This window comes from Anser anser (assembly GCF_964211835.1).
Source record: "Anser anser genome assembly, chromosome: 5".
NCBI lineage: Eukaryota > Metazoa > Chordata > Aves > Anseriformes > Anatidae > Anser > Anser anser.
The window spans coordinates 8906670-8934526 of record NC_139725.1 but is presented as its reverse complement, the minus strand read 5'-3'; the positions used below and the strand labels follow the sequence as shown (position 1 = coordinate 8934526).

Here is a 27857-nt window from a genome sequence, read left to right as displayed (position 1 = left end):
ACGGGCAGGGTTAACTCGGCGGCCACCCCGGCTGCCGGCACTGCCGCGGCTCCGGCTCCAGCCCCGCCGAGCCAGCGCTGGGGGCTGCCGCGGCGGCCTCCCCCCGCCCCGCCGCCCCCGCCTTGTTACCGCTCGCCCCGGCGACGCTCCCGCGGCTGCCCCGGCCGTCCCCGCGCTACACTTGGCGCCCAACTCCGGGCTCCATCCCGGCCGCCCGGGCACGGCAGCGGGGGCCGCGCCTTCCCCCCCGCCCCCCCCCAGCCCGGGGGGCCGGCCCCGGCTGCCCCCCGCCCTCCGCCGCCCCCCCCGGGCCCCGGCCGCTCCCCACCTCCGGCCGCCGCCTGGGCTCCCGGGGCCGCCCCGGCCGCGGCCCCGCGGGGCTCCGGGCTCGCCCCCCGCTGATTGATGGCTCCGGGCGGCCAATGGCTCCGGCGCGGCCCCGTCCCGGCGTGTGCCGCAGCCCCCGCCCCGCGCCCCCAGCCCGGCTCGGCTCGGCTCGGCGCCCTGCCCTGCCCTGCCCCCGCCTCGGCATCCCCGCGGCTCCGCTCCGCGCCGGCTCCTGCGCGCAAAGTTTGCATCGCGGCCCCGGCCCCCCACCGGCAGCGGGGCTGCACCGGCTGGGGGGAGCCCGGGGGAGGGCCGGCAGCGGCTCGGCGGCGGGCGGGGGGCTGCCGGCGGCTCCGTATCCCGGCGCCGTTCCCCCGCCCGGGGAGGTTTCCAGGCCGCCGGCAGCGGGCTTTCAGAGCGGGCGGCGAGAGGCAGCCCCCGCCGGCGAGGCGGAGCGGGGGAACTCCGCCGGGGACGGGGGGAGCAGCCCGCTCCCCACCGATACTTTTGCGGCGCGCCCCCCCCACCCCGCGCGGGGAGCCCCGGAGCCGCTCCGCGCTGCGCCCCCCGGGGCTGCCGCCCGCCCGCCGCTAGCCCCGGCCGGCACAACGCTGCCCGCCCCGGCTCGGCTCGGCACGGCCCGGCCCGGCCTACCCTCCGTGCCCCGCCGCCGCCCCCGGCCCCGCCGCCAGGCCGCTGCCCGCCCCGGGCGCGGAGGAAGGCGGCGGAGGGCAGCGGGGGCACGGCCCGGGCAGGGCAGGGCCGGGCAGGGCGGGCTGGCTCCGAGCCGCCGCACACACCCGGCCCGGCCCGACCCGACCCGGCGGGCTCACGCTCAGGCTCGGGGCGATCACGCCGGGGGAGGCGGCGGGCTCGCCCCGGTCATTGTGTGCAGCGGGCTGGCCCCAACGCCGCCGGAGCCGCCCCGCCGGCCGCCCCCCCGGCACTTGCCCGTGACACGGCACCTCTAACCCGCGGCTTTGTGCGCCGCGGCCGCCCGTCGGAGCCCCCCGGCTGGCGCGGCCGCCCCCCGCCCGGGCCGCTCACCTTCCCTGCGGCGGCTCTGCCCGCGGGCCGGGGACGCCTCAGCGCGGGCGGCGGGGCCGCTCCATGGGGCGGCGGGGGCGCGGCCGGGGCAGAGCCTGCGCCCGACCCCGCGGCGGTGCCCGGCGGCGGCGGCGGCGGCCTGGGTCCGGGTCCGGGGCGGCGGCGGCGGGCGCGGTGCAGTGAGCGGGGCTGCCACTGGGGTCAGGGAGCAGGCACCAGGAAACACGGCGGCCACGGAGCGCTGCTCGCACGCACACACACACACGCACACACACACACACACACACCGCGGCTCCTCCCGCCGCCTCGCACTTCACCCCCCCGGGCAGGGAGGGAGGGAGGAATCGCTGCTGCATTTCCCAAGTGCGGCAAAGCCTCCCCCCGCCGAGCCCGGGCGCGGAGGCCGGCGAGAGCAGCGGCCGTGCCGGGGTCAGGGCGCGGAGCCGGCCGCAGGGCAGCCCCGGGGCCCGGCCGCGGCGGGCCGAAGGGCGATTTGCGGATAACGGCAGTAACGCCGGTCCCCCGCGGGGCTTCGCGCGGTCAGCACCTCCCGGCATCAGGCGCTGATGCGGGGGTCGGTTCCTGCGGCGGATGAGCTAAACCTCAGCCGCCGGGAGGAAAAAAACAACATACAGCAGCGCTACCGGGGGATTACCATTTGGGCTGAACATTATCCTAGGGTAAGTGGGGCTTTTCTATGCAGAGGTAGAAGAGGTAGCATCAGGGAGCGTGCCGTTGTCTTTTTGTTCCCCCCCACCGCCCTTTTTTTTTTTTTTTTTTCAAAATCCACACCATTCGTGTCAACAGCCACAACAGTGACAAAGTAAAGAAGTACAGATTAGACGTGTTTGGGTTTTTCCTTCCAAGACAACAAATGGGAAGGGGGAGTTCCAAACAGCCATACATCTATAGTGCAAGAAAAAAAAAATCCAAAGGAGCTGAGAAAAAAAAAATGAAAGCTCCTACCAGGCTGCTCAAAGAACGGCGTGCCCTACATATTTTAAATAAATAATTTTGACTCTGGCCAACCTTTGGATATGCATGGCAACTAGGCAGGTTTTTCTTTGTTGCTGAAAACAATGAGAAGGGTCCAGGGCATTGTCAGACAGAAACCCACTAGGATGGATGCTCCCCTTTAGAAGCACAGCAAACTAAGAAGAATCAGCCTGAAAAAGAAAAAAAAAAAAAAAGATTTAATTGCATGTTGTTTTTTTTTCCAAATTTGACATCAGATCTTTCTGATCTTTTATTATTGCCATTTTCCCTTTTAATAGAAGTAAACACTGTGAACCAGCATAGGAAAATTCCTGTTTTCCTGTTTCAGACAAAACGGCCCACAGTTAGTCGTCCTCCTCACCAAATTGAAGCAACATTTTCAGGGAATCTTTGCCTGGAATGGAGTCTGGGGCCATAGTTTCACAAATATGTTTGACTGCCTGCCCCTGATGCTGCTGGAAAATAAGTGATCCAGCACTCAGCCCACTTAGCCACCTTCTGTCCCTGCACAAGTCCTTGTGCAAGAACGGGGAAGACCACCTGGGACAGAGATCCAGTCGGCGCCAGGGAAACGCAGCCGGTTTCCTCACCGATCAGTCTCCCCAACCCATTCACCTCACGACTGCACAAACGCTTGTGCTGCAACAAGGCAGGGGGCAGGATGAGCAACTGGGGACACAAAGAGGACAGGATAGCTTCATTGGTGCCACTGCCTGTTTAAATATAAAAATATGGGGAGTGAGGGCGAGCGGGTTCCACCCAGAACCTGCTGTATCCCTTCTCGGCAGCTGCAGCAGAAGGACTTTTCCTGTTTGCCTTCATACCGCATCCAGAGCCCTCAGCACTACAAATGTGAGCTTGTGGCACAGAAGGAAGACCAAGGAGGAAGTATGGGTAGGTGACTGAAAGCTCAAACACCTTCTCTCTGATAGCTTGTACAGTCAGAGACAAATCAGACACGTTACCCCAGCGTTTCAGTGTCCTCGTACTGAAATAACCGTTTACCTAATTTACTAGTCCTTACATAAAATAAAGTATATGGCTTCAAAGTTAGCCTTACTTGGCTTTTGCCAACGTGAATCAAGAGTGGGTCCTGATTCTAAGGTCACACCTTTTTCACAATACTGCATGTTCAGCAGCAACACCGAGCTGTAATACAGTCACTGGGAGCACTGTTTCTAATAAGTGACTCCACAAACTCAGAAACATCTTCTGTTAAGAGCACATAATGAAATTCTTCCCTTTAACAAACTACTTGTTTTCAGTTTCCCCAAGAACACTATGTGTTCCAAACTACCCACTTTTAGAAGTGCATTGTCCGTGGAGTTGCTACAAGAGGGAAAAATTGTTTTCTTAAATTGATTACAGGCTTTTCTGAGGAAAAGAGTTCTATTTTGTTGCCTTTCTAGTTCAAAAGAGCAGCCTCAAAATGCAAGTATGTAAGTACAGAAAAAGAAAATGTCTTTATTGTGGCTGGAACACGGACTTACTAATAAATACACACTTGACAAGAGGATCTCAAAGATAAATTTGGAAAATTAAAAAGCAAACAAGCTGTTTATTGTGAGTGTCACAGGACTGATTTTTCTAGTTGGGTGAAACTCAAAATAGTGAACAAGCAGCTTTTGTTTACTTTAGCACTTCCTATTCATAACGTTTCAAGTGTGTATTATACATGAAACTTCAGTCATGTTCGGAGTTTGCTCTGGATTTTGTTCTTTCACTTTTACAAATCCAAGGCAAGTATCATCAAATGCACAGATGCAGCTGATGCATGTTAAAAATTTTGAAATACTACAGCGTCAAGAAAAGCATATAGATTCTCCAAAACCTATCATGCAATCTCTGATAGTACTTTCCTAGGTATTATCATCTCCAGTTTCTGCCAAGCACAAGAAAAAGCCATAAACTTTTGAGATACACACAGAGCAGTTCAGTGTGAACTAGGGAAGCCTGTCTCACTTTGATTTTCACTTTGGGACAAATCTTCCCTAAATTTCAGTGGACACCTTTTAATCTTTTACATAGAAAAGAAAAAAACAAAAACACACGCAACTTTCCAACTGCACGTCATGACATTGGTCTGTGATTACAGTATTAGCCTGACAGAGATCCTACCCGGTTAGGATGTACTATATCATGTGGTGCCTTGTTGTGCTCCGTGATTTGCTGCATGTCACGTGTTGAAGCTACTCGCAAAGTCAGGTATCTCAAGAATATTCCAACGTCTGACCCAAGGAGGCAAGACCTGATTACAAGCCCATGTTTCACAGTATAAAATGATTGACAGTGCTACTTTGAGGTTGTTTCCACAACCTCTCCACTCCTTTACCATTTATTTTTTGCTCCCATTCTTTAAGGACACAAACCATGTAAGAAAAAAACATGTTTTTATATAAGCCTCCTTCCAAACAGGCTTTTAAAGCAGCTTAGTTTCCCCAGCCCAGTTCACAACAGTCTCTTGAAAGCTTTCACTACCATAATGCAGGGCGCTCCAGCCAGCAGTGCAGGAGCAAGATGGACGCACACTGTTTTACAGTTTCAGAAAAAGGCCACTGATCCACATTATCTTTGAGTCTGGACACAGTATCAGAGGGATTTTTTGTAACCTTTTTGTTTGTTTGTTCTTGCCTTTTTTTTTTTCCTTTTTTGTTTGGTTGGTTTTGTTTCAATACATGCATTACCTGGATTTTTGGCCAGTTTAAGACAACAGCAACGAGGATTCTCATTTGTATTGCAGAGAGAACTCAATTTCAGCTTTCAGAGACTGGGGCGTGGTGGTGCACTAGTCAATTACCTACAGTGCTAGACAATATATATTTTAAGAAAGCAGAAACGGATCCAGCGGACATCCACTGGTGGCAGCCTACACTGAAGTCACTAGACTGAGCATATTTCACCACATGCTACTGCAATTCTGCCAAAAACTGTATTTTTAACGAACTTGTTCCCCTCATTGAAGCAACAGTTCTCCAGTAACTATGGAACAGAAGACAACTGGAGAACACCACCTTAGTTTAGCTTTATGCCCCACTGAGCAAATACTACATTTCAAATTTGCACAATGTAGCTGGATAGATGAAAAGTTCTCTACTGCTCTCCTCCTCCATTTGTAGCCTGAAAGTCACCAACTATTTGGTGTGCATGCTGGCCAACAACAGCAGGCATACAACAGAACACAGTATCAGATATAAAATGAAACCAACCAAACAAAACCAGGATTCGAACTTTGAAGATACAAATTGTTCCTTTATCACTTGGAGTTACTTTCACATAGAAAATCGAAGAATAGAACTAGCAAAAAATTAAACCCTAAAAACTGAATTAAAAAATACAGTACTCCTTGGCTTTAGATTTTTGTAGTCTCTGCTGTTACCATTTTTTTATCTGACTTTTTCTCTCGCAATATGAGCCCATACACTAACCAGTTCAGCACTCCAGCGAATGCTACATCCTCAGGAAGAAACCATGGCCTCTCCACAGAAGTGCACCAGCTTTTTCAGAAAAAGGACAATTCTCTTAAGGAAGTGAAACTGAAGCCTTCTGTCAGAAAGCTGCAGACAGAGAGGAACACATCATTATAATGCTGATAGAGCATCAAGTAAGACTACTGAAGGAAATATCATCAGTTGTCCTCTGGGCATTCTTTTTATATTCGATGGACCAGAACATTGTCACAGGATAATGGTTGTCTGCCGCCTTGCCCCTATTAAATTAAATTAAATATTTGATTGGAACTTTCCTACTTGCTCTCTGTAGAAATAAAAAATGATGCAAAAAAGCTGTAGGTGAATCATTTGCCCTTCTAAAATCTCCCAGTTTAACTGCTAGTCAAGGTACCTAGAGAAGAAACCATTCCTATTAAGTTTTGGGGGGGTTGAAATTTTTCAAATTGAGAAGGATGTCTGGGTGATTTATTCCTTCATAACAGAGCAGGCAGTGACTTCAGCTTTGTACGTACATAAAGATGCAAGTACTGTTTGATGCATGGCAGTTATTACAAAGATATTACTGCAGGAACATTTAGGTTTGCTCCCAGATAGTGAAGGCTCAGGACACGCTACAAGGAAAAGTTTTTGGTGTTCACCTTCTGGTCAACAAGCTGTGGCAGTGAATAAGGAAAGTAATGTGAGGTGGTCAAACACCCTATTTGTTGTGTATTGATTTGCCTGTTTAGGAGAAGGTAGATGCCTTTTTTTCAAGTGATCTTTTTATCAGTTAATTGGTCTACAATGTATTCAGCCAAGGCCAATGCATCAGAAAGTCTTCAGTTTATTCCTACTGCAGTTCAGCCACTCAAAGCTCATTGTACCAAATAATTCCCAAACTTCAAGTTCTGGCAGGAAACAGGCATTCACTACTACAGTAGAGAGAATTATGAACCTCTCTTCTGCTTGAACTTTTGCTTACTCAACAACTGCTGTCCCTTTTCATCACATACATCGCTTCATCCTGTGGCAGACTGTCCACAATACATTTCTGTTCAGAGATGTAAGATGAACTTCGTACCCAGGAGTTTTGAGTACTCAAGGCAATATCAGAAAGCTTCCTAACTACGCCCTCCCTCTACTCATGTCCTTCTGATTTCAGAGACAACGGGTAGTGAAGTGGGTTTATATCACATGAAGTGCACTTTGCAAATTACAGACTTCACGAGTGGAAACTCGGTAGATGGAGAAAAATCATTCTCTGTTACTGAGAGAAGGTCCCTATTGCACTGAAAGCTACCTATGAAATTCTCAACATCAGTCAAAATTCCACATGGAAAGCAAATTGCAAGACTGAAACAGACCTTAGCTCACAGTGCAAACAAAGAAATCTACATGGCGATGCTGAAAAGAGAATATCCCTCCTAGGCTATCTTGAATTTTTCTTTTTAAAACTACAGATCCAACTGCTAATTCAGCTGTTGCTGATGACTTCTGTCAACGGTTACTCCGAGTTAACCTCTTTACATCTAAACAAATAAACACCAGAGCTTCACTTCATGCCTTGCATAATTAACTTACGTTTTTGACAGAAGTTACAGCCATAAACTCCAGCACACCTACTTCTAGTTCCAGTTTATGGACTCCAAATTACTTTTGGGCCAGGAGTGTGTTCCCTTTACAGAAAATTGTAGGGAACTGTAGGATAATTATAATGAAAAGCCTTAAAAGGGGACAGGCATTCCAATATGAAGATCTTTTCCAATTTGAGAATGAAGCTAAGAACAAGATTTCCTAACGGAAGGAAAAGATTTTCATGTTTTCAGGAGTCTTATCACTTTGAATGTCCCCAACAACACTGTTGATCTGAAAGCACATGTAAACCTAGAGCCTGAAGCCAAAGTCTTCATTATGTGTTAACTACCCTAATTATCAAATTCTGTGGTACGCAGGATGCTTATGAAGCCCAAATTCTATGGTGAAAGAGTGAAGCTTGAATTCACACACTGGTCCGTTTAATGTAAGATAGGTTTCTGGAAAGAAACAGATGAGATCTTAAGGTATAATCTCTGATTAATGATCATTTTTGTCACTTGATTTGATGTTTTAAAATCAATATTGCATAGCAGTTATTGTCTAGATTTTGAATGCATACAGGCTGAAACTGCTTGTTCACTACTGAAAGATCCTATACTGTTGGATTCTACACTCAGACGCCCCAGGAAAAAAATCCTCTATTCCAGTTATTGTCTAGCATTTGAGTTCAGTGTTGGCAAACTGGCCCCTGCATGTCTTTGAGGCATATGGAAATTGATGATGAAGGTGTCTAGTATAACTAGAAGTATAATTTGATGAAAACTGAGGCAGTGAACTGTGAGAAACTGCTAAATCGGTGTCATCAAACTCTGCTTGAAAAATAATGAAACAGAAATATTACTAGGACACAAGAAATGCAGGGCAAGGACTGTGAAACCAGAGACTAAATGCAGAAATTAAGGAAACATACAAGATGTTATTTTCATTGTTATTTTTGAAACACATACCCAAAATACAATGCAATATTCCTGTCCAAATTCACTTTATGGAGACAGTGACATCATGTCTCCTCCAAATTGTTCAAGCCTGAATCTTGGCACGAGCTCTTCCAATAGAACACCATGTTTGGCCCTGGCACTCTCGCCTGTCTACCCATAACCATGTGCAGAATAAGAACAGCACCATGGCCAATGCAAATCCTAGTAATAGCTCAAGTCCCTTGGGGCAACAGAAAAAGACCAAAATAGAAAACATATTACAGTTTTAAAGCAATAATATTGCTAAGGAAAATAAAACAAATCTAACCTCAGAAGTAAGATGACATTTATTGCCTAAAAGTTAACAATTCCTGAAGCTGTGAAAGCACTCTATAAATAAAGACCTGAAGATGGCAGTGGAAAGATCCTGATACCGCTTTACTCATACATTTTGAATGAAAACAAACCAGACAAACATAGAAATCTGGGAACAAGAGGACACAGGAGGAAGATACATGTTTTAAGGACTTGCTTAGATCACTAAACACACTTGAAGTACTGGGAAAAAAAAAAAGAAAAAAAAAAGCAATAAAGATTCTGTTCAGTTGTACCCATGTTTTGAGACAGGAACACGTGTACTCTCAAGAAAGGGACATAAGCTTGCATATTCAAAGATTTGCCAGAAAATTTGTACAAAAAGATCACAGGGAGACAGAGACAGCTGGAAAAATTGGAGCAAGGGCTCTGATTTTCATGCCAGTGTTACACCTAATGCAAAGGGAATGCAGATGATGGTCTGCAAGCTATATGTTATTCCTCCTGCCACTTAGCAGTGTGCTTGGACAAGAAACGGAAAGTAACAAGGAAAAAAAAAAGACACAGAAATGATAAAAAATTGTGCCATTGCAAATGAAAATATTTGTGTCAAAATATTTCTTACAGTCATAATATCTTTATGTACAAAAGGCAAATGTCAGCATCAATGCAGCCGTATATATCAAGCACTAATTTCTTTAAAGCACAGACTGATTTGAAAATTTAACTAAGCTATACCCACAATCTCACCATAACATGCACAGAGCAGAAAACATGAAATGGAAAAAGATCTACAAACAAACACCCTATATCATGCTTTAAAAGAATGATAATGAGATGTTTTTGCACATGGACTTACAGAGATTAATTATCAATAAACCTAATTAAAAAGTTGTGCTAGGAAATGTCTAGAAGATTTCTTTCTATTAGGGGATATACAGATAGGAAGCTTAGTAGAAAAAGGGTAAATGGAATCTAGAGGGGACTTACTGGTAAAGCATGCGAGTTTCAAAAGTAATCTATGCATGATTTCCATGGGTTTTAATATCATCTTTTCCCATAAGGTGATCTTAACATCTGTGCGTTAAAAAATCATTTTTTCAGTCAGTTACTGTTAATCCAAACTCTGCACTTGAGAAGACTTCTTCTGTCAGGGTAGTATAAATTTACCATTTATATATTTTTTCCCTATCAGAAATATTGGCCGCAGCTCTATCTTTTGTGATGTCATTACTGCAAGTTCAAAACTGTGATCTTGTTTAAAAGATATGTTTTAAAAGAAAAACAGTTTCTAAAATCAGTTTATAAAACTCATTTTGAATTTAACCAGGGTACCTTTTTGTCCACATTGGATTCCCATTGATCCCTGTTGTGCTTTCAGATCTGCGCATAGCCCTTGACAGTGGCTGAGAGGAGCAGAGTCAGTGTCTCTTTGGAGCACCCTCGCTGTCACAATGATGTGTCCATTGAGACGTCTCACTTCTGAAAAGGAGAAATGAAGAGAAAAAATTAAAAACATAAAAAAGGCAAAGGAAAAGACAAAGGAAAAAGATGGGATTCAGATCCCAACTCTCCACAAGGCCAGTGGCATGTCCAGTATGGGACTAAACCTACAAAACTCTACAGTTTCTAAAACAAATCTGGATGGAAAACATTCTGAGACTAGCTGATGTGTCTACCGAGATGCAAGATAAACTAGTAGTCTGACAATTACGCTTTCCTATTTAGAACAAGCTGTTAGCCAGCCATTTCATATACAACAAAGCCTATTAAACCGTACTACCTAATCCCTCGTTGTTGATTTCAGTAACACTTCCTACTCTTTCCAATGTAAGTTACCTATGGTATACTATCAACTTAAAAAGAAAATTAACATATATGCAAGTTCTTCAGTGGGTAAATTATTCTTCCTATCTGGAGTTCTCTGTTTTAATTAATAACGTGAGCCAAAAACGGTAAAGAAAGAGATCATAATTGTCAGTTCACGCTTTAGTACTTTCAGTTCAGAATCTGAGTAACTGTGCACAGGTCGTTTTCCAACATTCACTCATCTTCTGATGGATTTTCGTCAGGGTGCTCTTTTCCAAATACTTGTTGGATCAGAATGCTAGTTACCTACGTTCAATACTGCCAAATTAACAAAGCAAAAATCAATGATTAAAAGCTCACAAACCACAAGACTGCCACAGTCTGCAAGCTGCTTAACGTTTTGTTTTTTTTTCTTACATTTTGTTGTTGCTACACTGTTGTAAGAGTGCTTATGCTGTTACATTATATTCACATCAGAATGTGTGTGCATGTTTACAGGAAAGCTCAGTGGCACTGCCGCTGAAGGAGCTCTGTTCTCCCGCACACGAGTGACCAGAACACCGCACCACAGGGAGCTCTGCTGCTCCCTTTTGATAGCAGGTGTTAGAGCCTCTGGCAGGAGAGAACTCCAAGGTTTTGGACTCTGGATTCTCCACATGTTAGAACCAAAAACCTATTTCTTTGTGTGACTCACAGAAAAAGGAGTCGGGCTCTCAGGATTTTAAAAAATCTGGATTTCGAAATGGAAACCACATAAAAACATGCTCTTAAACTGTCCAAGAAGTGATCCGAGAGACAGTGTCTTAAAACACCCCAAGCCATACCTATACTGGTTTATTACTGCTGTTTTGTTCTTCCCTGAGAGGGAATGAGGATGGGAAAGAGTTGTCACGAGATACTTTATCTGACTTACCGAATTACAGTGCTTTGTAACGACACACTTGTAGCTACAGAGTAAGGGGAGTTGAAAGGGCTCAAAAGATACTATAAAATAGGAACACACTCCACAGACTACATTTTCCTTTTAAACATAGGTTTCTCTAACAGCCAAGGCTCCGTTCAGACCTAGCAAAAGCACACTTTAAGGCAACAGGACTGGTACATGGCTTTGAGAAATTTGAATCTGATTCATGTCTAGTGCCTTAAAAGTTGTCCCTCCCAGTGTCATCATTATCCCACCATAAACCAGCGCTTAATCTTAGACACTTCTTTCCTCCTGCCAAACCCCACTTGTTTTCAGAGACAATCTGGGATTTGCAAGGAATACAAGATCAGCTTCCTTTCAGATGCTAACTAAATATTTAAATCTTGCTCCTACTGAAAGAGGCAGAGGTTTTACCATTAGTTTAAACAAAAGTGAGATCAAGTTGCAAACTTACAAACCTGCACCTATTAAACTTTTGCTTTAGCTTGGAATTCTCTGTACAAAAAAGGTCACTTCAAAAGCAAACCCGAATGTAATGTACTTACAATTTAAGACTCCCTAACGTTGACAGAGCAAAGGTGTTCCACTGTAACAGAGATGTTGGTAACGGTGTCACCCAGTTTACACAACTCTATACAGATTCTCTTTTAAACAGTTTCTGGTGCTAAATTATTAGTTCTTATTTGCGAGTTAAGGCTAGACTCCACCAGCACGCAATGATTTATGCTGCTTGCTCCAGAAGCCATGCAGGTTCAGGAATTTTTTTTTCCTTTGTTATGCTCCTCTTCACACACCAGTTTGAACGTTTTGTCCTACAGACATCAGGGGAATCACAGCCAGTAGCTCAACAGTACACAGCTTCCTTTACTGAAGCCAGGATTTGCACGTTCTGTTTTGAGAACAAGACAATTATGTAGTAATGGACTCAGACATATTCTATTAACAGAAGTCTCCATTTCCGATCACCTACTCGTCACTATTCTTAATTTTGTCTCTTCTTTATTTGGTACAGAAGAAGGATACATGATACTTTTTAAATACCTATACTAAAAATGAATATTAGAAAATCCTATATTGTGTTTTACCTGTCAGAGGTCATCAGCAGCTGTATTTCAAGAAAACTGAAGGCATTAGATGTAGTTTGCCCAGTAGATTAATACTGAGCTGTGAACTTTCATCCTCTACAGCAAGATTTCCATCCAACTGACACAGAACTGACATGCAGTAACACTTACAACCAGGGGGATCCAATTTAGACGGAGTTCAAATGGTTTCAAGCTACTCAGAGGTCACAGAGGTAAAGTATGCATAAGAGAGCTGGCTTTAATCAGAAGGTTTTCAGTAATGTCACACCAGAAGTGATAGGCCACATTGAAAATGAACTGGATGTTAGGCTTGAGAATTAGATTACAAATACATTTAAATATTTTGAATATATTCTTTAAGGCATTTTCACAAGCCCAGAATGTTGGGATTTTTTTTCAGGATAATAGAAAAAAGACAGAATTTTGCATGAGCATGAAAAAAAAAAAAAAAAAGAAGTCTTTTCCACGTGGCATCATATCTGTAATACCTATTCACAAGCTTTTGAGGAAGAAACAATCCAAAACAAAAACAAAATAGCTTCACTGTGGGTGACAGTTTCTCAAAAGACTCAACGTTTTCTCCACAGTGGAGCATTAGAACATAGGAAAATTGAGAGGGACGGCAAAGATTGCGGTGAGAGAGAGGATTTAGGAAAGGCCAATTTTAATGCAGTTATCAAATGCTGACCTACTTGTGGAACAGGCAGGTGGATTGTCCATTTAGCATTTCATACTAAAGAACAATGTTAAAATCAGAAGACTCATTGAAAGACATGTCACTGAAATACAAAATGTAACTCTCTTGAGAGACTTTCAAAGGCTATATTCCACCCAGGAAACTCTGAGTCTGTCAGGTGTTCTTATTTCAAGTTTGTATGATTACTTTGGTTGTATGCAGACCAGTCCTGTGCTCTCCTTCTCACGCAAATGGGCTGAGCTGTGTCTCCATGCCACTAGGCAGGAGGTAAACTGGGAAACAGCTCAGTAAAACAATGGAAAGCATCACACACCCTTTGCACAGTCATTCCTACTGGTTTGCACTACGTTTTAGAACTGCTTCATGGCAGAAATAAAAAGCAACTACTGCAGAAAGCCTAGCAGACAAGCTATGTCAACTTTCTGAAGACTTCCATTGAGTTTTGTTAGGAAAACAATTAAAATCCTGACTGTTGTGCCTGTCTACAGTATTCTCTCCTTAAAACACCTAGTCCATGCCACAAAGAGAAGGGGGAACTCCATCTGCGAGCAGATGAACAAGCCTGCTGCTAGAAATACAGTGCTGCACCTCATGTCATATTACAGCAAGCATCTCAGCTCAGATCAGCAAAGCAGAAACAAGGAACCTGACAGGGTGGGATCCAGTGCTTTGTTACTGAATATTCACCCAGTGGCATCATATTCAAAACACTGGATGCGTGGTGTCACATCCAACAAAAATGCACCCTTATAATCTATTAATTTCCTTGCATCCTGCACTGATAATTTAACACGTACAAACAGAAAAGGAAAATGAAGAATTCAAAACTGGATTTTCTTAAACAGGATAAAGTTGGGCTTGCTGAGTTCCTTACTATGACTGTTTCCACTACCCGGCTTACTCATTTACAGCCATTTCAGGTAGCTCTTTACAGAACTCTAAGATGTGTAACACAGGCATAAATTTAAACACTGGACTGGCTAGAGCGTCTCCGTCTAGGTTAGTAAAATAAATATTTATTTTTTCCCAAAACTGGGAGGCTTTTAAAGACCCATCCATCACAGTTCACTAAGTCTGTATCCATTTTTCTGTCTCGCACTGAAAGAACAAGTGGTTTATCACATCCAGGAAACCATTCATTTCACAAAGTTGTGTCTTTCATGTGTTACTCTCACTCACTGGTCAGGCTAGCATCACTACATTAGATGCAGTATTCCTCAATTTTAATTACACTGCACAGCTCAGTTTTCTATATGTGCTCGGCTTTATAGGAAAAATAGCCGTACTGCCCAAACATGAAGAGATTTGCTTTCTTTTCTTCCAGCCTACCAGCTCATATAATTCTTGAATTATGAAAAAGTCATTTTTATTACTTGTCTTTGGCACCTTGTCTTAACAAAATAAGACTCTAAAATAACAAGAACTAGCATAGGCCCAATTGTCCCAAATCCTCCACATTTCCCTTTCCAACCTTCCTACACTCACCCCCGTGTAACTCTGAAGCCTTTGATTAGCTGTGTTTCCATTTCCATGTGTACCTGCACGATTCTAAGCTGGTGGATTTAAGAGCACAGGGACTGCACCTAAGCAGAAGTGCAGCATAGTCCTATAATTAAAAACAGTTTACGATTAACTGAGACAGTTTTCCTTCTTTTTTTTTTTTTTTTTCTGGAAAACCAAACCATTCTGGTTCTTGCCTTTTGAAACATCCTAATGACTCGTGGCATTTAAAATGGAGTTAAGTATTTTTCTTAACACAGCTGTATATGTTTTATTTCATACTTCTGCCAACATTCCTCATACACTCTTACAACTATTACAGTCTTCCTTTCATGTTTTTAATTTTCAGTTTCCATAGTTCCATAAAATATAAGTTGCTGAATGATCCCTAAGCTCTTCATTCCAGTCCATAGCTTCATTAGAACCTTGGACAGATTTTAACATCCATCTTCTAGACTTCTTTTCAGAAGGTACCATGGACTAGCATTAGACTCCAGCCCCTAGTCTCCTCCTTGCTTCCCTGAAGCAACTTCGTCATTAAAATACTATCCAAGATTCTCCTACATTCTTCCACTGATCATGAGTTTTATTAGCTCTCTCCTTACAAAAGCAAAAATCCCATAGCAACTGGAGAACTCAGCAGATTAGCATGTCTTCCTACCAGAGGACAGGTGATACATCCAAGCTTTTCATCCTCATCGGAGGACGGTATTTATTTTTACGTAGTAAAATAGGGTAAAATATTGTTAGGATGCATCTCAGATCAAGTGAATGGGAAATGGAAAACATATTTAGCTGTACTCTTGAAATCCTTGCTAGTGTAATGCCCTTACATGGCAACAAATGAGGCTTCCTTCAATCTTCTGCTAAGTGACTCCATCCTATCGTGCTTGTTAATGATCTGGCTTCAGTTATTCATCTCTCTTACCAGTGCAATACATCTGGCATGAAGGCTTTCGTGCTAAAGAAAACCCAATCAGTGCAGAACACTTCAGTACATCCCTTCAACAATGCAGGCTGTCGTGATCTCACTATCATGTCCTCTACCCTCTACACTGGAAAGCCCATGAATCCTAAAGCTTTGCAATGAACAACTTTCCTCCTCCAGCAAAATGGATCCTTAAAGAACACGGCAGGGCTCATAGGGAAGGCAGCAAGCATTTCCATGAAGGCTGACCTAAACCTGTGGAATGAACTGCTTTAGATAAAAAGGGATCATCTCAAATCTTCTCCCCCACCTGCTGTAACTTCAAGTCATGTTTTAGGAACTTGTTTATATTTAACATTAAAAAGGAATCCGCATCCAAGATATAGATTGTGTCCAAACCCTACCAAAACAAATGCCCCGCAGAACAGGTTACTTGCACTGGTGGTTTTGAAAAACAGACCAACCCTCCACCCCCGCCCCAATGCTACTGAAGAGATGCTAAAACATGGACATAAGATAAAGAGTTACTAGCCCTTCCTTCTGGCCCTGATTTGAGGGCCATTTAAGAAATAAAGCACAACACAGCATACAGCACTAACTTTGCTGTAGAAATAAAGATGACAGAATGGAAACAACTTTGTCCCAGCATCAACATTTTCTAAACACCAAACATTCCTTAATGATTTCTCATCACGCTGCTTTTCATTCATCATCTTCCCAGGTTCTGGTCAAAGATTACAATCCTCTCAAATGAGCTGCCTAACGCATTTTATGTCAGCTGAAAAAACCCTCATGTGGATTAAGAATATTTTTAACTCATTGATTAAAAAAAAAATAAGTATTTTCATTTAACTGACACTGGATAGTGATGCTACATAGGACTCAAGATGTTTAATGTTTTTTAGTCTATTAGCACCAACATCTTTCTATAAAGTTGTGAAAATTATAACAGTTAAGCAATGTCCTCTCCGTGACTGCACAACACCTTTCAAAAAACAGAGGGTGTTTATTTTAGTTGCTAAATATGATTTATCCGTTGATTCTTCAGCATCCGTATTTCATCAGCCCCCAAACCGTTACGCTATCCCATGAGACGAGACGCATATCCAGTAACATCCTTAACTATTTCAATTTCCACAATAACAGAATATGTAGATACGAGTATTCTGAGTGATCAGAATCGATCGCCTGGGAAATGACAGGAACCATAAGGGTTAATGCGTGGACTACCTCAAAACACATTCGTGTTCTTTTGCAATAACACACCAAACTTAATGACCATCATATAATGGTTGCACAATCTGAGATTTGGAAAACCTAGCCGCATTCAATTGCTTTCTCTGATTAGGTCTGTACTTATTTGGCATTACCAGAGATATCTCAATCCCTAAATAATTAACCTACAACCAATATGTATGAAATTGCCTCACTAAGCTCACTATCCAGGACTGTTTGCTGTTAAATTAGTAGAATAAATAATTTACACCAAAAAAGTGTGCACAAGGTAGTGCCAATAAACCTGAGGGAACTTGTTCATTATTTTCAAGAAAATTGGATGAAACACAATTCCCCAAGTACAAGCCATTCTGTAGAGTAAAAGGTGTAGTATTATTAGTATCATTGCAGCATGTAGGGAACAAATGAAGTCGCGTGACTGTTCACTTCAGAGTATGCTCTCTTCATTAGCCTTTTCTCCAGAGCTATAAATACATCTAATATACTGTATATACACAATATGTATGTATAGGAGATTGTACATACACATAGGAGATTGTACATTTGCATATGAACTGCAAATCTTACGGAAAAAAATCACAAATATTGTAGATTTATCTTCACTCATTACTGAATGAGCAAGGAGCCAGAGGAATAACGTTTAACACTGAAATAGCAGCTGTGTATCATTTCGAAAATCTGTAGATCATGTTTTCTAGTGGCAAAGGTTACTATCGCTAAGTCTAATTGCTCAAGAAATTGGTTTGCAAATTTGTAATTCACAGGATTGTTATCATTTTAAGATCATTCTAAAATGATAAAACTTCTCTCTTTCAATGTTCTGCATGGTTACTCCTATACCACTTGCTCCAGCACACAGTGAATCAGTGAGAATCTGCACTAATATCCCTAGGAATTGGAAGAGGCAAAGAAAAACAATACTGAGTCTTGATAAAACTTCAGAAATATTTTTAAATCTTTTTTTTTCTTTTCTAAAGGCATATTCTGAATTTATAACTAAAACCTCACATTTAGAAATAAATAAATAAACAAAATCAATTCACTGAGAACTATTCAGTGCAGAAACTAGTGCTGAGGCCAAAGCAGAGTTTATGGCTTTGGCTGGGGCCCATCTCTAACGAGGCTCCTGAAAACTGCATGCTCCGGCACTCAAAATGCTTGTAGTGTTCCAAGGCATAGCCTTCCCTTCACAGCAAGGTCTGAGACTGTCTATCGTGTCTATCTCTGTCTATCGTGACTTAAGTTTTTGGCACAGAATACTACTTTATGTTCCTCTGTAGATACTCCAATGCCCTAGGGATACGCTCAGCCAGAGAATGCCCTAACCTAAAAAAACAGTGCCTTGGAAGGAAGCACCATCACACCACCTCCTCTTCAAGCTAGGTCTTCCCCACAAAGAGAGAAGGTCGTTATCCTGTGTTCTTGTCTCAGCCCAGCAAGAGCCGCAGACAGATTCACCACACCCAAGGAAGGTGCAGTAGAACTCACAGAATCCCTGGCTGCATCCAACCCCTTGTTTGAGTTTGAATTAAATGCTAGCTCTCAGCCTGATTTGTGGTGGGTCGTTGATTTTTATTTGGTCACAAGTATCCTGGGACACGTTTTCTGACCTTGCTATATATTCACACTGAAAATACAACAATTGATGTTATTAATAATAGTAATAATAAACATTTATTCCTAGGTTATGAATCATGTAGTTGCATGACGTGGGTCCCAATGCCTCCTGCAATCTATCTTATTTAATACTGAAAGAAATAGATACAAATACCAGTTTACCTGTTCTCCTAGGAAACAATGCTGGGGATACCAATTTCCCTCATCTTTATCCCCAAAGAACAACAAAGACAACAAAAAAGGGTTAGCCCTGTGGAGTAAAAGGTGTCCCAATGTCATTGTTGCGTGCAAAGATCAGATAAGCACCTGGTTTGTTCTGTCTGTGAAGACAGCTTTATCCAAATAAAGCATAGTGCATTTTATCATTCTGTAATGGAAAAGACCTGTCACTCTTTGAATATCATCATATGGTCGGTGGCCGGCAGATAATGGACTGTTAAGTGTCAAGGTGACTGGCTTTGAATGTGCACAAAACTAAAAATTATAGACCTGTCATTCCATAGGCAGGCCACAATTAGCTGTCTATGCAACTTGAAATTTCCATTTTGCCAGCTGAATAATCAATTGGCTACACTTTCTCAATATAGATGCATTTTTAGTTTTTTGCACTCAGGATTTTATCTTTTTTATAAGGTTTTTCAAACAACTGTGCAGTGCACTTAAACAGATGGGGTTACAAGTGAGCCACACAGTTGTCGTCTCCCCAAACGCATACACAAAGACATTCACCAGTATTTTATAATCAACACTTTTTACATTAATTTCCTCTAGCCATACTCTTGTCTATAATGTTTTTGTCAAGGATATGGCGCTATGGAACATAAGCTACAGAAAATTCACAGCTTCAGACTTCACAGCTGTTTGTTTTGATTATCAAGGTAATATTTTTTTCTACATTTTGCCATCAGTCTACCCTCACATAGTTAATATATGAGATGTGAGCTAATAGCACAATGTGAGTTAGAAATAAAATGTTTTCAATTGTCACCTTCTAAAAGGAAATGCACTTTCTTCTTGGAGACATTTTTTTCTATATAGCTTACTAAAAAGGTTTTAAGGTGGTTTGGGCAGAGACCTTATTTTATTCTGCTAAAACTGCGTAAGCTAACACAGTGATACATCAGTGATGACTCTTACACAATCTTATTTGAAAATAAACAACACAATCAAAAAAGTTCAGAGTCCCATGATGTATATTAATGTATGTACCATAACCCTTTTTGTCCTGGACAACTAGCAATAATTTGCTTTCTTTCAGGCTGTCTGCATTTGAGAAAGAAATCGCTTAACATGGCGTCTGACTATGAGAACAGGTTTACAAAATGGCGACCTTGGTAAGTTTGTGGCTTATAAACAACACAGCATCAAGCAAATGCTGCCTCAGTGTATTTCTAATATTAAAAAAGTGCTTTAAAAATATACCTGCAACTGCAGATAGTGTTACTGCAACTCTCCATTCCCTTTTTCTTTTTTTTTTTTTTTTTTTTTTTAAATAAACTCAGCCTGATTTGTACCACATGACGGGCAGAATTCCTACCATCTGATGTGGAAATGCTACACACAGGCTCTGTCCAAAGCCATTTGCAATAAAGGAAAGACATCTGGGATCTTCACTGGACTTTGAATCAGGCTGCAATATGTAGTCTTGTATTTTTACAGAACTTCATATATTGACAGAGACTTCTCATGCAATCCTGGGAGGTACACGGGGATACTTCGGTAATCTAAGGAGGGCTGTTGAGCATCAAAGCCTACGACCGAGTCTTAATTACATGACATATGGGCTTTTAGTGATGACTGGCTCAAGGGATAATGGCTCAAGGAGCTCCTTGTCTTACCAGTCTCCTCTCATAGACCCATGTTCATTTCCCCTCCCACCGCATAATTTGCTTTTCCCTCATTTGTTCTATTTAGGTGCTCCCCCCATCCTTTTTGGATGAAGACTGTTAAGAGCAGTTATTTGAACAGTCTAATTTACAGGAAGTCATAGAAGGGTCTGTATGCACAAAGCTGAGGATGTGGCAAATTACAGCAAGAGCCCAGGTACAAGAGGCTGGAGGGAGTGGAGGGGAATGTTCTTAAATTCACATTGCAGAACTACACTGTTAGCCTGAATTTCTTCCCTGCTTTTCTTCCTCTTTCCCTCTAGAAATAGGAGGTTAGGCCATTATAGAATTCAATTGGTTCCAGATGGACCCTTAACCCAGCTCCTCTAATAAAAACATTTTCCTGTTAAACAACCTGTGTCACATGGAATAGATGAAATTCATCTTTAGTATACCGCCATTGAAGCCTGGAAAGACAAACCTGAAGTATGAGTATCCCTATCACAAATGTAAAAGGGTAATGCAGCAATGATTTATCTCACAATTAGGCAGCAGTAATTATAAAAGTAATGCTGTACTAGACACACTATAAGCTTCTAAGAAAATTTATAAATAATTATACCTATCTTTTTTAAAGGCAGTATTCCATTTTTTTCCTTCTAAATTCTTCATAAAAATCAAAATATAACACTTGAGAGTATGACTCCTAAATCGTCTCTTTCATAGGCCACCACCATGTTTTACTTTACTTCTATTTTTTAATACATGAGTGAGAGGGCCAGTTTTACTTGTGTGCAAATCTGTGATGAAAATCTCCAAGTTTTCTCCTGAGCCCACATTCAATCTTTTTTGTACATTAGAACAAAATCTTTCTGTGTCCTCAACTAACATTTAAGGTACATGAGAATAAGGCTGGACTGAGATCTCCCACTCAGCAGGCAGCAGGCTGCTCACCTGGCTCCCACCCTCCTTCCCAGCAACCTCCTTCCGCTGCACATGCCACCCAGTGTTCTGGCTGGCACAGGCATTTGTGTTGCCGCGTAGTCACCACATATTTTATCCTTTACCAGCTGGATCTACTCCTTGATCAAGTTCACTGTGCAAACAGCTGCGGCAACCCAAACATAGGAGCCAGGCAGAACCCACCAGCAGCCAGGAGAGATGTGCGGGCTGCTTAAGCTATGACTTGTTGTCAATAAACACTCACAGTGCCGCAGCCCATGCAGCCTGTCTGCCTCCCCAGTTCCTTTTCAAGAATGTTTATTCATACATCACCTTTGCAAGAAGTGCTGTGATCCCCAACTTGCAGCTACGGAACTGTCCTGCAGCTACATTTTCAAAAACACCTTTCAAAGAGGCTCAAATTCTGAATGCCTACAATGCTTTCAAAATGAGCTCTTAATTGACTTAGATGCTTTTGAAATTATTTGCCTAAAATGCAATCAAGAAATGGGTTATAATGGGTTCTAGACTGGCGTTGTAACCAGCAAGCTGTCCTATCACTGTTGCTTTGTGTGTTTCCTTCCATTTTCCTGTGACATAATTTATAGTGATCATGAACCCGATTATGCATTCTGAAGCTGGCAGACTTACCGTAAAATAACAGTACCCCACTGAAAATCATTCACGGTGGAATCTGTCTGGGCAAATGAAAGAAAAAATGCTGTTCGCCTCAGAGTCCACCTGCCCTCCGCTGGCACAGTTTGATTCTACCGTTATTTGGAACAAGTAAAAATCCAGTGATTTTGTCCATTGTAGAAACTCAAACTTTTAAAGAGGCTGGCTTAGTGTATTTTTTCCCTCCATGTTTCCAAAGGGACGTGTGCTCGGGTCCATCGTGTATTTGATCTTTAGGTTCTTTATTTTGAGAAAAGGGCAGAGCCTTTGTACTGCAGCACAGGGCATGCCTGAGGTGCCTCAGTGCGTACAAGCAGCCGGCACACTGCGCTGTGCGCTGGCAGAGCTGTGAAAGCATGACAAAATGGTGCCTCCGCCCTTTCCTAACACCTCTTCACCTCCCAAGACCACCATGTGGCCAAACCGTCCGCTCAGGGCTGAGAGAGCTCCGCGCAGGACGGGCCTTCCCTCAGTCAGGGCACGCTTACGCACCCCCGCTACCGGCGGGGCCGAGCCCAGGATGATGCTCCCTGCTTACAGCACCGCCGCTGTCACCCTGGGCTGGAGCCCCAACCCTCCTTCGCCTCCCTTCAGCTTCTCGGCCTCGCCAGCATCGAAGCATTACATGCATTTTCCTGGGCCGTTTTATAAAAACCGTGCAGAATTCGAAAGAAACTTAAAAAACCACCGGTAGTCTATACAGAATTGTACCATATTACTGGGAGAACAAGTTGTCCTACAGAAGCTCATTGGCACTATCATTATTGCACACTCCGGGATTTTCTATAAAGGCACATGCAAAACAAAAGACTGAGATAGCTCCCTTCGCTACAGCTGTCAAAGCTGACTTTAGGATTCTATACATTTCTTTTGAAGTTGATATGATCATCATTATGCAAATGCTTGGCTATTAGAAGAGAAGCACAATGCCTTAAATTCGTATCTGTATTTTAAAATGTGTTCATTCATCCTTTGACTCTTCATATATATATATATATACACATATATACATACACATGAGAGAGAGAATATATTTCTGTATCTGCCTTTATACCTGAGCATTACATACTTTAACCTCGTGAGCATACTTTAACCTTACTGAGCAGTAATTAGAAGAAATAGCATTAGTCTTTGTTACACCAAAACATTTGATTTTTGATTCCCATGCATGACACCTGAGTAGTTCTTATTTGTATAAAACTGAATCTTAATCATCTAAGAAAACCCAATACTCTGTTACTGATGTAAAAAGTATTTTGTTTCACGGATACTCTGAAACATTCATTTAAAATCTACCATTTCATTTACAAGGAAATTCGAGCAAGCACGATAATAAAGCTGCAAAAAAGCAGAAACATGGAATATTAAGTTGATTACAGATAAATACTTCACCTGTCTGGCAGTATTTGTTTATGTTTCCTCAACAGTAACACTCTTTATAAAACATAAAATAAGAAAGGTCAGTAAATAGCTGATTCTACCAACCATGAAGAGCTAGATTCTTTTAGACAATCCACAGTCATCACATTACATACGTAAATTTCAAGGAGCCAATATCCAATTTTCTGTGGTTTCTTTCTTCCCACACATGTCACACTTCAAATTCGTTTTGACAACTAAACAATGTTTCCCTTATTTCATTATAATTCCCTTATCTAGAGTCAAAGCTTCATGACAATTTCGTAGAAAGAAACATGAAAAGACTTTCTGGTAGATAGGTTCCTTATTTTAAAGATTTCTTACAAAGATATGTTGGTAAACAATCCAACTGCATGCGTTTTTAAAGGCAGTATCTAACTCTTACCCCACCTCACTCACAAATTCCATTATAGATCCAGTTCTCATTATTAATATCCTATCTCAATTTAAAAAAAAAAAAAAAGACATTATTCTTCATTACCTCATTTCTGTTTTATTTTTCTTGAAGCTGTAGCATCTGTGTAAATATTCTACCGACACCATATATATTTTTAATTTACTAAACGCAATAAAAAAATCAGTTGTCATTTGCGTAAGATACATTCACTCATGCTTTTTTTCAGTTCTTGTGTAAATGTAATTTAATTCACTGTTAAAGCACATATACTTCAGAACAGGGATGCAGGCACTGATTACTAACACGCAACAACAATGTGAATTAATTCTTAGCTGGCTTCCTATTACCCGGTGATCGCAGAAAACCAGAAAGCTCACTAGAAGAAAACTGCAAAAAGGAATTGGCAACAGCTATTGTCTGAGACTGGTTTTCATGCCAGCCTGAGTCCCAGCATGGCTCAGCACATCTTACTGAATTGCCACACTGTGGTTCCCAGAATGGATGCCCCACCTTGCATGGGCTGGTGAAGCCCAAGAGCACTTCAGCCATTGCCCTCCGACTCCGCAGGTCCACTCCTCTGAAGGCAGACACTTTAAGAGGGCTCTAGGAGGCAACTCCACAACTGAACAGATACAGGAATTCAGACCTACCCGCAGTGGAGGAGCTCTGGATTCTTTGTTGTCCTTCAGTGCTCTATAGAGAAGGCTAGAACTGGCCAAATATTCTGTTGGTACAGCAAAACTGCTACGAGATAGATGGTAGCAAACTGCCAAGGTGCCAAGCAGTCAGACAGAACTCGAGAGAACAGCCTTAGTAACTTTAACAATTTCAACGGGTATACACCTGATTTTATGACATGGATGAAAATGACATTGTTGGTGCTTTCTCACTGCCATGCCATCCTGTGCACCATGCACTCTGAGACAGGTGGGAAGACGGCTTAATGAATCCCAAACACGGGGCAGGAAGGAGCCTTCTAAATCAAAACTAATTGCCTGCTATCACAAGCTACTTCATCACAGAATCTGGTTTATAAATTAATCATACTTTATCTTAGAAATACCTTGGCATTTTTCTCCCATTTCTACTATAAAACAGCACTTCTGGCATCTCCCTCCTCCAATCCTTAAGAGATCTTCTCATTTCCAGCCCAAATGTATGCCTATTAAGACCAGGTGATAACACAATTTGTTCTTGTGCCAGTATTTTCCTTTCTCTTAAGCAGCTGTTTTGTCTGGCGTTCACTTCTTTAACACACTTGTAAAGAGCAAGCAAGCTACTTTTCTGCTTCACTCTGGTAGGCTAAACAAATGAAGCTATTTCAATCTTCTATGTGCAGGGAGGTTCATCCCATCATTAATCCTTGCAGCCTTTTCCTACACCTCTTCCTATTGGAACTATATTACTGACACAGGGGCAAGAACAGCACGCAATAATTTAAATGGCATGTAGTACTGTCATATGTGACCTTAGCAATTTGCTGTCCCTTTTGGGAATACTTCTTCAGGGGCATGTAACTATTGCTTTTTTTCAACCCACATCACAGTGGTAGCTCACCCTCATTCTGTAATGTGCAAATATTTTCAGGTTCTTCTCTTTGTAGTCATTTCCAATTGATTAGCTCAGATCTTGCAAAAGACATTATGACTAGTTTTTAAAAGAACAGCATCATCCTTTGTAGTATTGAATGCCTTCCCCCTTCAGTCACTCCTCAGTCACCAAATTTCTGCTTTATGAAGATCATTTCTTTAAATAACAATGGCTTCATAATTTTGGGCTTTGCGATAATTTAATTATATTGTACCTGCTTTTTATTCCTATGTTATTATATAACAATGATTCCAAAGCTGGCCTTTAAAATAACTCCAATCTACTTCCAGTCAAAATTTTCTACTTTTGGAACACACTTTTGTAGAATTCTTCAGCCACCTTACACAGTTTTCCTCTTACTTCCCTCTGCTCCCAGCCTTCATGATTTTTCGTACATTACCCATAAGAAATGATTTACTGAAGTCAGGTTTAAACAATAAATCCTTTACATGGAGAATTTAATATATGAAAGAGAGATGTGGCAAAATTTATCTTTGGTGTGTTATCCTATTACGCATCAATCCCCAGAGCTTTCTGTTTCCTCGTTTTTAATACTTTCTTTTAACTTTTGGTTTAAAGTTCTGTATACTATTAAAGCTGGAGCAACAGAAAGTTATCTAGGACTATCCTTATCACCATGCATATGCTTCCTAAATAATGCTTTTATTCACCACTGTATTTACCATTTTAATGATCTATTAAAAATAAAAAGGAACTAGAGCAAACAGTTTCATGTACCAGGTGCTTGTTTTTTTTGGAAGGAGTTGTCCGGTTGTTTTTCTCTGCTACTTCTCCCCTACCAGGTTGAAGTATATTATGCATATTTTTCATTTCAGCTTTACTAAGATTGTATTTTTATACTTTTCAGTCTCGTTAAGAACTGCATTACTTCATTGACACCCTCCCTCTTCATCCCCTCCAGCTGTTTTGGCCCAAACTAGATTATCCTCAGTCTAAACCTCATTTGTATTAAAGGCAAGTCCCACTTTCTCTCACCAGTTTTTCTTTAAAAACATCAGTGAGGAACTATTTACCATTGGTTTACATTCCATTTCTTTTTCATATTAAGCTATCTTGACTTCGGCACTTTTCCTAGCCAATTTTCCTACCCATGACAGATCTCTTCCTCTGTTCATCAGCTTCTTGCCTATTTCTAGTGAGATTTTTACTCTTAATATTCTTTTAGGTGGTTGCCCAGATTAACATAACAACATTGGCCCTCAAAGCCTTGCAAGTTTATTCCCTCTTGCTTCAATGTAAATTTCAAACACTTTTTAAACCAAAAGTAGACAGCTAATCCAGAACCTGAGTTCTGCAGTACAATGACTCTGCTGAATAGCTCTCTGCTTCTACTAATTTCTTTCAAGAATAGATTGTTACACTTCTTTTTGATTTGCAATTAGTCAAAGAATCAACCAAGCCAAGGCTTTTCTCTTTGAACAGCTTTCATTATCTGCTTACTGCTTACCAAAAATCACACATAATATAGTATCACCTTTTATTCCTCCTGTACCAACTTGATGAAGTCATTCTCGCACCAAGTTAAAATTGGATCCCACCACTAATTTCTCAGTTTTTCACCCATTTTTATGTGGGACATTAAACCTTACTACAGTGACACAGTTCTCAGAGTGTTCAGTCAAACTATTTTACAAAGTTCTTTGCTCACAACCAAAACTTAGCTTGTATAGCTCACTGCTGGTACTTTTCCATCACATCATTGTTCAACCAAAAGTGAACCATTTTAGTTCCAAAACACTTGTCTTAGCCATTCTGTTCTTTCGTATTACTCCACAGATTCATCACCACAGAAAATCACCTATCACTTAAATTTCTATCCTTCCTATATAAAGCATACTCTTTCACAGACTTGTTTCAGATGTTGCTTATCCACCTTGCGTTTGCAATCCCTACCCGTACCTGGTGTCCGGTCCGTGCTGTTCGCTGTATTGACGAGGTCCTCAGCATTCCTTAGTCCATAAACATTTCGGATGTTCCTCAAATAGTCTGCCAGTTTTCTAATCAGATTAGTTATCTCAACTACCTTGCTGCACACCTGACCATTGTTATCACTGCCATTATGCCTTTACTGATCAATGTTTTTAACAAGGCTATACACAGAGCTAGGGGCACTGCCAAAAGTTTTTCTGAAGTTTCATTTCCTTTTAATGATAGATTAGTATACTTTTCATCTCTTTACTTTTATCCTTTAAATGGAAACTATTTTTAACTATTATCAGTAGTTCTTTATATTAACAAACTCAGGTCAACTGCCATAGTTGTCACAGAGATTTTCTTTATATCATTTCCCTTTGCTAACAGTCATTATCATACTTGAAAAGCAAGCAACAATATGGCTGATAATGATGATGAGCTGAGAGCCTGAGCACTGACAGTAATGCAGCCAGTCCCTACTGATGGCAATGGGATCAAGATTTCATTGCTACTGGTGGTACAGTTGAGCATTAGACCTATTGCAAGGTTCAGTGTTTGAGATCAAAGTATTACTGCTTTAGCTGGTATCTGGTGGATTCTAAGAATTGTGCTATTAAGTCCACCTTTGCAAATTCTCTTGGTATTTTAAG

The 27857-nt window shown here is 42.0% G+C and overlaps 2 protein-coding genes across 6 annotated transcripts in view; one reads left to right on the top strand and one right to left on the bottom strand.

Moving 5' to 3' along the window:
- The window catches only part of MPPED2 (metallophosphoesterase domain containing 2), a 200111-nt gene that overhangs the window by 105808 nt on the left and 66446 nt on the right, over positions 1-27857 (bottom strand). For both annotated transcript variants that reach the window (XM_083838939.1, XM_083838938.1), the window contains exons 4-5: positions 9962-10108; positions 2404-2540 (exon numbers count right to left, since the gene is read on the bottom strand). The gene's annotated coding sequence lies outside the window, so the exon portion shown is untranslated. The remainder of the gene's footprint in view (positions 1-2403; positions 2541-9961; positions 10109-27857) is intronic.
- Positions 1381-27186, top strand: LOC310900666 (uncharacterized protein). Of its 4 annotated transcripts, XM_083838962.1 has the most exons (4): positions 1381-2054; positions 3159-3264; positions 19682-19757; positions 19926-27186. In XM_083838962.1, exons 1-4 carry the CDS (start codon positions 1941-1943, stop codon positions 19942-19944), a joined length of 315 nt encoding a protein of 104 aa, XP_083695088.1. In that variant the 5' UTR covers positions 1381-1940; the 3' UTR covers positions 19945-27186. The 4 variants fall into 4 exon arrangements, 1 of the variants encoding a protein (XP_083695088.1); XR_014585326.1 differs by lacking the exons at positions 19682-19757; positions 19926-27186 and adding an exon at positions 5783-5920; XR_014585327.1 differs by lacking the exons at positions 19682-19757; positions 19926-27186 and adding an exon at positions 5111-5789.

Coding starts and splice junctions, on each gene's coding strand:
- LOC310900666 (XM_083838962.1), top strand. CDS start 1,941: ATGCGGGGGTCGGTTCCTGCGGCGGATGAGCTAAACCTCAGCCGCCGG. Junction 2,055..3,158: donor GGGCTGAACATTATCCTAGG/GTAAGTGGGGCT, acceptor CCTTCTCGGCAG/CTGCAGCAGAAGGACTTTTC. Junction 3,265..19,681: donor AGACCAAGGAGGAAGTATGG/GTAGGTGACTGA, acceptor GCTTTCTTTCAG/GCTGTCTGCATTTGAGAAAG.